At 50.2% G+C, this 11,847-nt stretch overlaps 1 protein-coding gene across 1 annotated transcript in view; it reads left to right on the forward strand.

Moving 5' to 3' along the window:
* The window catches only part of GALNT17 (polypeptide N-acetylgalactosaminyltransferase 17), a 399,836-nt gene extending 390,551 nt beyond the window's left edge, over positions 1 to 9,285 (forward strand). Inside the window, exons 10-11 of the mRNA XM_012764068.3 lie at positions 7,052 to 7,219; positions 7,768 to 9,285. Coding sequence (XP_012619522.1) covers positions 7,052 to 7,219; positions 7,768 to 7,896 — 297 coding nt within the window. The 3' untranslated portion in view covers positions 7,897 to 9,285. The remainder of the gene's footprint in view (positions 1 to 7,051; positions 7,220 to 7,767) is intronic.
* The last annotated feature ends 2,562 nt before the right edge of the window (positions 9,286 to 11,847 follow it).

Below are 11,847 nucleotides of genomic sequence, written 5' to 3' on the forward strand. Positions count from 1 at the left end.
TTGCTTAGTCCGCTGCCTCCATGAACTTGGCTTCAACACCCCCTCCTCCGGGAAGCCTTCCCTGACCTCTGTCTTCTGGGTTGGGGCCCATCCTATTCTCACTGTATGAACACACTTAGTGTATGTCATAGCAATACTTCAGGTTTCTCCATCATTGCTTTTTCACTTGCCTGCCTCCCTGAGTAGGCTGTGAGCACCTTGAAGGCCGGTACTGTGTCATTCACTCATAATGCCAACAAATATTTATCAAGTACCTACTATGTGTGTGCCTGGCATTCTTCTAAGAACTAGGGATAGACCAGTGAACAAAAAAGACTAACAAACTCCTGCCTTCATGCCACTCATACTCCTGCAGAAGGAGGCAAACAACAAACTATGTGAGTAAGGAAACTATTCTATTAGAAGATAATAGGTACTAGAAGAGAAATAAAGCAAGGAAAGAGACAGGGAATAAATGGTGGAGGTCAAGGGAAAACCTCACCAAGAATATGACCTTGAAGCAGAAACTTGAAAGAGGTGAGAGATTGAGCCATTCCAATATCTGGGGGAAGAGCATTCATTCAAGAGAGAAGGAACAGCCAGCGCAAAGGCTCTGAGCACGTGCAGGCGTGGCCTGTTGTGGATCAACAGGGAGGCCAGTGTGGCTGGAGTAGGGGGAGCAAGGAGCAGAGTGGTGGGAGCTGAGCTCAGAGAGCAATTATTAGATTTCACTGGGTCTTGTAGTCCATTGTAAAAGTCTTGGACTTTTGAGTCAATGGGAAGGCTTCGGAAGATTTTGAGAAGAGGAACACCATGACCTGACTCCTATTCAAAGTGAGATGATTTTAAATAATACAATATTTTAAAAGTAATCACTCTGGATATGACGTTGATAAAAGACAGAAAGGCCATGCATGGGAGCTGGAGGACCAGTTAGGAGGCAACTGCACTCATCTATTCAAGAGACGAAGGTGGCTTGGAACAGGGAGGTAGCAATGGAGGTGAAATCTGGACATAGTTTGCTAATGGATTGAATACAGTGGGTCAGAGAAAGGAGAAAATAAAGGGGGAAGCCAGAATATCTGGCCTAAGCAACTGGAAAGAAAAAGTTATTATTACCCAGATGGAGCAGACATTGGATGAGTGTGTTACACAGAGATGAGCCCCATTTAAGTCATATAAATTAGAATGCTTATTAGACATCCAAGTGCTATGTCAAGTAGGGAGCTGGATATACAGATTTGGAATTGAGAGAAGAGTTTGATTTGGAGGTAGACATTTAGCACAGTTAGCTACATTAGCCTGTAAATGCTATTGAAAGCCCTAAGAATGGAAAACTCCCCAAGGGAGTGAGTATAAAGAGAGAGGTTGTGTCACCTGCACCTGGCACAGCATCTGGCCCTTACTCGCCGCACAGCAGAAAGACAAAGAAAAAGCAATTGAAGTTGACAGTGGATCCTAGTGACCTTCAGGAGAGCAATTTCAATGAAGTAGTGAAGCCAGAATACAGGGCGTTAAGGAATAAGCGAGGAAATTTGAGGGCAAAATTAGGATGTAAGTAGAGCTACAGCTAGAGAAGATTTTCTGGACACAAAGATCTGGTTATGTTTGCAGCTTGATTGAAGAAATGAAAAAACAGATAATGGCTTAAGGTATCAGCAGAGTGAGGAGGGGTCAGAGACTGAAGGAAGTGCCAAAGAGTGAAGGGAGACAGGTTTTGAGGAGTAGGGGAGGTAACTTTTCAACAAAATGGGAAGTAGGATTTTCTGAAGGCAGTGAGGGCCCAGGACACCAGAACAGGAGATTGAGGAGGAAGGACATGTTTTTAAGAACCTAGACTCTGGCAGGGGTTGGAGGGGTGTTGGCTGGCAGAGAGACACATGAGATGAGTAAAAAGGTGACAGAGGCCCAAGTGCAGTTTGGATGTGAGTCTGCAATGGACATGGTCAGTCGGCACCTGAACCTGGTCCTGTGAAAGCAGGAACCAAGGGGACTTGCAGAGTTCACAGTTCAGAGTGACCGTATGTACCAGGGTGGGTGGCTGCCTGTGGTCACAGAAATGCCTTAAAGACACCGCTTGCACTAGCAGTGAATATTCTGAAAAGGGAATTAAGGAAACAATACCATTTACAACAGCATCAAAAAGGATAAAGTGCTTAGGAATAAATTAAGCCAAAGAAATGCAAAACTTATACACCGAAAACTGCAAAACATTGCTGAAAGAAATTAAAGATCTAAGTAAAAAATATATCCTGTGTTCATGGATTAGAAGACTTTATATTTTTAAGATGACAATTCTCCCCAAATCGATCTAGAGATTCAATGCAATCCCTATCAAAAGTCCAACTGCCTTTCTTGCAGAAATGGAAAAGCTGATCCTAAAATAAAATGCAAGGGACACAGAATAGCCAGAACAATATTGAAAAAGAACAAAGTTGGAAGACTCACACTTCCCAGTTCTAAGACTTACTACAAAGCTGTAATAATCAAGGCAGTGTAGTACAGGTGTAAAGATAGACATAGAGATCAAAGGACTAGCATTCAAAGTCCAGAAGCAAACCCTCACATTTACAGTCAATTGATTTTTTTACAAGGGTGACAAGACAATTCAATAGGGAAAGAACAGTCTTTTCAACAAATACTGCTGGGACAACCAGACATCCACATGAAAAGAATGAATTTGGACGCCTACCTTATATTGTATAGAGAAAAGAATTCAAAAGGGATCAAAGACCTAAATATAAAAGCTAAAACTATAAAATTCTTAGGAAACATAGGGATAAATCTTTGTGCCCTAGGACTTGGCAATGGTTTCTTAGATACGACATCAAAATCAGGAGAAACCAATGAAAAAATACATTGTATTTCATCAAAAGTATAAACTTTTATTTCTGAACAGACACTATCAAGAAAGTGGAAAAAAAAACTCTAGAGTGAGAGAAAATATTTGCAAATCATATATCTGAAAAAGGTCTAGTATTCAGAATACATAAAGAACTCTTCCAACTCAACAATAAAAAGACAAATAATGCAATATTTAAAAATGGGCAAAAGGTCTGAATAGATATTTTCCAAAGAGGATATAAAATGGCCAGTAAACACATGAAAAGATGTACAACATCATTAATCATTAGGAAAATGCAAACCCAAACTATAATGGCCACCTCACATTCACTAAGATGGCCAGAATCAGAAAACTAGCAAAAGGTAGCCAGGATGTGGAGAGATTAAAACCCTGGTTCATTGTGGTGGGAGTGTAAAATGGTGCAGTTCTTTGGAAAACACTTCGGCAGTTCCTCCAAAAGTTAAACATAGAGTTACCATATGACCCAACAATGAGTAATTCTACTCATAAGTACATACCTAAGAGAATTGAAAACATATGTTCACACAAAAATTGTACATGAATGTCCGTAGCATCATTATTTCTAACAAGCAAAAAGTAGAACCAACCTAAATATCCATCAACTGGTAAATGGATAAATAAAATAGTCAGGATGAGGGGATGAGGTCCAACCATGCCTTGAAGAGAGACACTAGAGTCCATGAATCCAGTTGCTCCAAAGACCTGTGAGGAGAGGACCAGGCGCAGGAGAAGTTAAAGGGTACCTTGTGGAAGAGAGAGAATTACACTGAGGCCTAGGAGGGTTGAAGTCAGAACGTTCCAGCGTGGGGGTCCCCAACCTATGGTGAATGGTATAATTATTTCATTATATATTACAATGTATAATAATGATAATAATATAAATAAAGTGCACAGAAAATGTGATGCACTTGAATCATCTGGAAACCATCCTCCCTCCACCAGGCCCATGGAAAAATTGTCTTCCATTAAAATGGTCCCTGATGCCAAAAAGGTTGGGGACCGCTGTTCTAGAGGAAGATCAATAAATAGCATCTCCAGTCGGAGAAACAGCGGGGGCAAGTCTTGGAGGCAGGAAAGCTCGTTGGACATGCAGAGGACAGGAAGCAGGGGTGCTGTGGGGGGAGTGTGGGGGACACGTAGGTAGACAACACCATGAAAGGTCTTGATTTAGGGCTGAGGCAAAATGGGGGGTTCAGTTGACAACAGGTCTCAGGGCTCATCACCCTTCTGCCTCATGGGGGAAAAGCGGATGTGAGATCTGGTGGCCTAACTTTAGCCTCATCGTTCTGCAGAACACAGAACCCATCTCTTGACTTCCTCATCAATGAAGCCAAGTGTTGGCCCTCGGGCAGGCCAGCAGAGCCTGTGCACATGACCTAGCATTTTCAGTGTGAGAAGACGCCGCCCCCCAGAAAGGAAACCCCACGCCTCTCCACCTGCCCTGCCCACCCCGATGCCCGCATGGCTTGGGGCTGGCATCCCGGCTCTCACTGTTTCACTCCCTAACCGACCTCAGAAAGCAGAACCTCTAACTCCCAGTGGCATTTAGCTTCGCTCTTTTAAACATCTGGGTCACAGATATGCTCAGTTAATTAATGTTCTTCGTGCTCCTCATTTGCCTGCTGGATAATAGATTGATTCATAATTTCAATAAGCAGCTGTGTATATCTTTCCCCCCGAACATAAAGGCAGCTTGCTGTCATTCATCACTTTGCATTTGGTGAATTCAAATATATTCAGGGAGACATTGTTCAGGGAGGGGGAGGGAGGGCTTCTGATTTTCTTACCATTTTGCCTCTAACAATTACTCTGATTTGGAACTAATTTGGGTTTAGAGCACACGTTAACCGCATCTCCTTCAAGGGTACTTAATAAACTCCCTGTCACTTGTTCAAGGGGAGCAGACAGGCTCTCCTTTTGGGATCAAAGCCAAGGGTTTCTGAGCAGCTTTCACCAAGAGATGAGAACCCTGCAGAGAATCTTATCCGGCACAGAAGAGCCACTCGTGTCCCTGAGCAGGGCTACCTTCTCGCTTTCATTCCTGGGCAGAAAAGCCCGGGCTTTCTGGAGGAAACAGGAATCCCCCAGCAATCGAGGAGGGGGACCTTTTGTTGCTCCGCTGCTAGGCCAGGGCAGACAACCACTGGATCTCCTGGGACCCAAGGAGGAAGGCCAGGACCCAGCCAGGTGGCCGGATGTCTCCATGCCCCAGTTTCCTCCTCTATAGATGAAATAGGAAGAATAATCGAACCTATCTCACAGGGTTGTTGTGAGAATTACATTATTTACTCTCTATACAATGGTTAGAAATGATGCTGAGCATGCCTTCCATGCATGCTAGCCAGTAGTATTCTTGTTTAATTTATTAGGCACCAGCTGTATATTAATGATCACCAGCCACCTCATATGTAGGATTGTGAGAACAAAAATGAAGAAAGTGTGTCCCCCTGACATTGTCCGCATCGGCCTGCGCCAGAGGCGTCTCAGTGGGACACAGCTCCGTCCTTACATTCCCGGAAGCCTGTGCCCAGGCCAGGCATACAGAGGACACCTCAAAACATGCTTGTGGAGTTTAACTGGCTGCCCTTTCAAAATGATGACAATCACCACATCTATAACGTGCTCAACCCCAAATATGTTTTAAACACTTGGTCTGTGATTTGCTCCTAGTGAGGAATGAATGAATTAGGAATAGTCCTTTCCTCTCAGGATCGTGAAAGACAGGTGGAAGCATTTTATTATATTGGAATAATGATCCTTAAACAACACAGGCAGCCAAGGGAGAGAAGGTAGGGAGGGGCGGCCACTAACCTAGTACTAGCCCTGTGGTGGGAAGGGTTGCCAGGCAACCCCATCTCTATATCAGTTAGCGATTGCTGCATAACAACTACCCCCAAAACCTAGTGGCTTAAAACAACATGTATTTATTATTGCCCATGTGGTTATAAGTAAGCCGGCCAGTTCTGTGATCTAGACCAGGCTAGGCTGACTTGGGCTGGATTCATTCCTGCATCTCCTATCAGCAGCTGGCAGGTTGGCTGAGGGCTGCCTGCTCCAGCTTGGCCTCATCCATTTGTCTGGTGGCCCACTGGCAATCGCCTGGGCCACATGTCTCTCATCCTCCAGTAGGCCAGCCCGTGCTTACTGCCATGGGGACAGAGGGTTCCAAGGGAATGAATGGCTGCATACAAGGCCAAAGGTCCAGTCTAGGGGCAGACACATCTTCACTTCTGCTCCATTCCATTGGCCAAAGCAAGTTACAAGGCTAACCGAATAATCAAGGGACAGGGACATGAAAATTGCAGCAAAGTGCTATTGTCAAGAGTGTGCAGAAAAGTGAAGAACGTGGTCATTTTGCAATAGACCACAGTCTTCTAGCATTCATTCTCATACATGGAGCACAAAGTACTAGAATTGTGTAGCCTACATGGGATACTTCTGCTTTTTCATCATCATAAATAATGTTGCAGTGAACACCCTATCTATACTTTTGTTTACAACTCTGATTATTTCCTTGGGGTAGATTCCTAAAAGAGGATTTCTTCAGTCAAAGGCAATGAACATTTTTAAAGCACAAAGTACATATTCAAAAACCCCCTTCTGAATTGGTTGTAGCCATTTACTCTCCCTCCAACCCAAGGGCCCATCCCAGGCTAACCTTGCCGAAGTGCGAACAATCTCCATAAAAACGTGGTATCTTGTTGTTGTTTTAGATTTTTATTTATTTTCATACCTATGAGGTCGAATGTTGTTTAATCCCTGTTTCTTCTTCAGTGAATTGCTTCTTTGGACCCCTTGCAGTAGATTTAATCAAGCCCCATTTATAAATGAGGAGAAATGGAGACTCAGAGAAGTTGAGCGACTTGTTCAAGGTGGCCCAGCCTGCTGGAAGCAGAGCCAAGCTTTAGAAAGCAAACACCCAGCTCTCTTCACCTATTCCAACTTCCACGTTAGCTGAACAGATGGCTAGAGTCCCCAAACACTGAGGACATACTTAGGAAAAATCAGAGAGTGGCCCCTGAGGGCTTTCTAGAACAGGGCTCCCCCGGGAGTTGGGCGTCGGGGTGGGTGACAGGACTGGCGAGGTAGGCCAGGCTGTGGTATTGACAGACGCAGGGGTGAGGTTGCAGACCTGAGCCACGCTTCCCCTCGTGGCCTCACCCCTGCCTCCCCTTCCTACTCCCTGCCGCTCTGGTCTCTCCACAGCTTGCCCGCTACACCAAGGAAGGCTTCCTGCACTTGGGCGCCCTGGGCACCACCACGCTGCTCCCTGACACCCGCTGCCTGGTGGACAACTCCAAGAGCCGGCTGCCCCAGCTCCTCGACTGTGACAAGGTCAAGAGCAGCCTGTACAAGCGCTGGAACTTCATCCAGGTGCGTGCCCCACGGACAGGGTCAGCGCCCAGAGCAGGCGCCCCTGCTGTAGGCTTCCGCAAGGGTCCCCAGCAAAGTGCACCCCAGAAGCCAGGCCTCCCAGCCCCGGGGCCAGGCTCGTGGACCCAAAGCACTTTCAGGGCATCCGTGGGGGGTTCTGTGTGAAGAAGCAGCCCTCCTTGTTCCTGCATCAGCGCTTGGCTGCCTGGGCTCTGCAAACTCCTGACGATTTTCTTGAAATCTGCTAAGTCCCCGAAGCCAGCAGGGCTAAGAAAGTCCGACCTCTCTACTATCCCAGGAATTTCCCAATGCAGAGCCCATCCCCCACCAATGCAACTCACCTGGTTCGGCCCCTCGAACCCGGTGAAGCTTATTTATGTTCTGACCTTAGAGTCTGCAGAGGAAGCCCCATGACCCCTCCCACTGTGCAAAGACCTTTTGGTGGCATTGGTTCCCTGTGAGAAGCCATGTGCCGGGAAATGCGGTGGTTAAGCCTCTCTCTGTCTCTGCCTCCTTCTCTCCCCTCCTATTGCCACCTCCCCTCCCAGAACGGAGCCATCATGAACAAGGGCACAGGGCGCTGCCTGGAGGTGGAGAACCGCGGCCTGGCTGGCATCGACCTCATCCTCCGCAGCTGCACGGGGCAGAGGTGGACCATTAAGAACTCCATCAAGTAGAGGGAAGGGGCAGCACCCCGCGGCCTGGCGCCCAGGACATAGCTGGTCCGTCCGTCCTCTGGACCAGCCACACGGGCGGAGAGACAGCAGGGGCCAAGAGGCGCTCGCTGGGCCTCCCAGGGCTTCTCTGGGACAGCACAGGGGCCCCAGACGGAGACTTCATGTCCTCTTCGGCATCCAGCTGCCCACAAGGCTTGTGCATCCTGGAAAAGCCCGCACTCCTTCTCCGGGACACCAGCCGTGTCTTCTGCAGCCCCAGTGTGGACTTGGCACCGGGGAGTGAGACTGTCCACCTCTCTGCTATGCCGTCTCCCACCCCGGTAGCAGGATCTGGGACTGGCAGGGTCCCCTCCCGTGTCCCACCCTTGGCAGCCGGAGCAGCTTCTGAATTCTACCCCAACATGGTGGGACGCAGCAGGGGCTCCAGCCACAGCAGAGCCCACCTCCTTGGAGGAGGCCACCAGGCCCTGAGACTCAGTTTCCCCTGAGATTGCTTCCGCCCAGGTGTCTGTTCACACCAGAGGCAGCCGCCACCCTCAACTTTCCCACCAGGGTAGCTTTGGAGACTGTAGCTCTGGAAACTTCCAGAAGGAGCTGATGCTTCCTCTGCTGGACACCTGGGCAGTGGGCTCCTATAAATGTGTGCAGGCCAGCTCTCCCGCCTGTGTCCGGAGGGAGCGAGAGACAGAAACAGTCTGAGCCTGCAGGATGGTCTGGGCCGCGAGGGGCCCCGAGAGGTGGAGCCAGGCTGGGGAGCAGTGAGCCCTGACCAACGGGGCTGCCCTGGGGAGCAGCCAGGGGCCTCCGTCTAGAACTCAAGGGCCGAAGCCAGCATCGCAGAGGGCGCCAGGAAGCTCGGAGGTGCTTCGTGCCCACCCCACGCTCTGCTGGCCGGCAGGGGAGAAGGCAGTCGTTTCCTCTCTTAAGAGTAATTTTTTTCCGATTGCCCTCTGGTTAGGGTGCACTTATAAATCAGAGTTAATATATGGATGTGTGTGCATGCACACGAGCGTGTGTGCTGTGTGTGGCGGGAGTGTGTGTGCGCGTCTGGCGTGTGCGTCTGAGCGTGTGGCCAGGCTGACCCAGCCGTGTGGCCTCGGGCTCGCCACGTAGCTGCTCGCCTGGATGGGGAGGGGCTGCCGAGGAGTGTGTGGGGTGAGGGCCCCTGTCACCAGCCCGGAGGTGCCCCTGACGGAAGCCTGTCCCTTCTGCCGGTTCCAGCTCTCCCCTGTGCTGTCCCTGGCCAACCCCTGCCCGGAGCCAAACCCTGTAGTTGCCCCGTTGCTCAGTGCGGGATCCACAGTGTCTCATTTGGTGGCATCTTACTGGTGATCATCCCTCGCCCCATCTCCCACCTCGTGAAATAAATACACGTTAGCACTTCCCAAAGCGGCCTCGTGTGCTTCTTGGTTCCCCGAGGGTGGACGGGAAGCGAGGGAGACGTGGTGGGGGTTTCTTGGGTTTGGAGGGTTTGGTCTCATTACAGGCAAAAATGCCCTCGCGGGTCGGGGCTGAGACAGGGCCAGGCTGCCACAGCACATGCCTCCCCTCAAAGCCAGACTGAACTTGACATCTGATATTCACTTCCTAAGCCCTTGTGGACCCCCAGGCAGGAGGGTCAGGCTGGTGCGGGAAACTGCAAGGAGGAGGAGAGCTGCCGGGTGACCTGCCATGGCCACCCCTCCTGCTGCCATCCAGCAGATTTCGCAGCTCAAGCCCCAGGAGCCCATGGTGGGGACATCTGCTCCTTGGATGCTCATGGAAAAGGGAAATCCTAAAAGATGCCAGGCCTCTGTCAGGGGACTGGGCAGAGTGGGGTGGGCGGGGAGAGCCCTCGGCTGCAACTGTCCCATTCTTTCCTGCAAGGAAGCCGAGGAGACCCACTCCCTTTGGTGTCACACACGCACGTATCAGTTGCCACTTTTCTTTGGGTTCTATGAGGGTCGGGCTCTGTGAGCACATTGACGGAAAACGCTGCTGTTTGGTAATGAGGCGGCATCCCGGTCAGCACCGGCTTTACCCCACTGGGTCCTGCCTGGGCCTGGTGGCTTTGGGAGTGGCCAGGGGCCAAGGCGGAGAAGAGGGACTGACAAAGCCAGAGAGAGAGGCAGGGAGAGGAAAGAGAAGCAGGACCCTGGGGTGGGGGGTGGGGTTTGGTCCCAAGTCCTTTGGGAGAATTTGAAAGTTCTGGAGCCCCCCACATCTCTGCCAGCAAGCTGCAAGCATTGAGCTCAAGAGAAATCGCACATTCCTTCGCCATATGTTGGCAGTTGGCACCATCTACAGCTCAAGGAGTGACAGATCCATTGACCACCCCTCACTGTTACCTCTGCCACAGAGCAGGTGCGGCGGAGGGGACTGGGCTCTGGTCCTGTCTCCCTCCGGCACCGCCAGCCCCCTCCTCTCACCCCGAGCCCCTGCACTGCCCTGGCCCTGACCATTTATTCTCTTTTCTCTAATTATTCCCCTCAATTTCCATGGCAAAAAGAACGATCACAGATGGCATTCCTGATAAATGTCCAAGCCGTCAAAGCAGATGTCTTTGAATCTTTCTGTTATTTCTCGAATGTTTTCTTTAGGGTTTGACGTATGCCATAGGCTAGAGAAGGAAAAGAAATAGAAAAGACAGACACAGCACCATGGGGCCCAGAAGCCACTGTCGTAAGCCACTCCAAGCCTTTTGAGGTGGGGTTCTGATGCCATTTTTTTCCCATCTGATATTTTTTCTACCATTCTTGAAAAACATCCCAGTTTCACAAAGGTGAAGGCAGAGGACGCCACTCTCCCCAGGCCACAGGGAGTGAGCTGTCCCTGCTTTGTGTGATATTTCTCCTCATTCTCTGCACTTGGAACGGTGCTCTGGGAAGGGACCACTGACAGTCAGCTGGGAAAGAGCTCAGGAGTGGCCTGGAGACCCCAAGGGGAACCAGGCACCTATGCAGTCTGGGGACAGGCCCGGGGGCTGCACTGAGGCGCCCAGACCTGCTGACTGCCAGGTACCAGCCTTGCATTCTGATTGGAGTCCCCGGCCAGCAGGTGGGCTGCAGGCCAGCACCTCCTCACCTGCCCCAGCCCCTGATCTCTGAGTGCCTTGGCCTCTGGGCTCTCTCACTTCCCAGACAAGGTTCCTGAGACCCAGGTTTGGGGGTCAGTGGTGCACCCCGAACTCCAGGGGTGCATTTCAGTTCAGATCAACAAATATATCTGGATACCTCTCCTGTGGTTTGCTTTTTATAACTTCTCAGAAACAGACAGAAGACAGTGAGGGAGGAGATGGAGCCAAAATACACTGAGCAAGTGTGAGGCACCGTGGTGAACAGATGAATGCCACTGTCTTTGCCCTCACAAGCTCCGATACAAAAGAAAACAGATGCAACCTCTGGGGCCCCAGCTCTGGAGCTCGGGCAGCCGTGCAACAAGGCCTCAGCCTGTTGGCATGAGTGGGGGTCCCGGTATATTAGTTGATTCCAGTCTTTCCCCAGAGAGGCCCCAGCTGATGGATCTTGCCTGCATGGCTCCCAGCTTGACTTCATCTGCTATGTCGATACGGGCGCCCCACACAGATCGCCCAGGCTCACCGCGCCAAGGAGAAGAGCACAGAAAGCCAGACAGGGATCACTGATGCTGTGGATGGCTCCAGAACACAGGGGTCTGCCAGGCCTAGCCAGTTAGTATTATCATCCTTAATAAATGATTGACGGGGGACAGGGTGTTTGTATTCCTCCAGGATCAAAATCTCATCGGATGCACTCTCCTGGTGGGTGCCCACCCACCTGTCCTGGTAATCACTCGTCTCTGCTCGGTGACCCTGGAGACAGGTTGTTCCAGGGCAGAATAACTCTTTCTGAGGGGGAGAGCCAAGCGGAGTCTGACTCTCTGTACCCTTTCCCCGACGTCCAGCCCTCCCGGGCGCTGAAGGCAAGATGAAGTCTCCTGCTGCTTGGCAAGGTT

The sequence above is a fragment of the Microcebus murinus genome, chromosome 19, assembly GCF_040939455.1.
Source record: "Microcebus murinus isolate Inina chromosome 19, M.murinus_Inina_mat1.0, whole genome shotgun sequence".
Classification (NCBI taxonomy): domain Eukaryota; kingdom Metazoa; phylum Chordata; class Mammalia; order Primates; family Cheirogaleidae; genus Microcebus; species Microcebus murinus.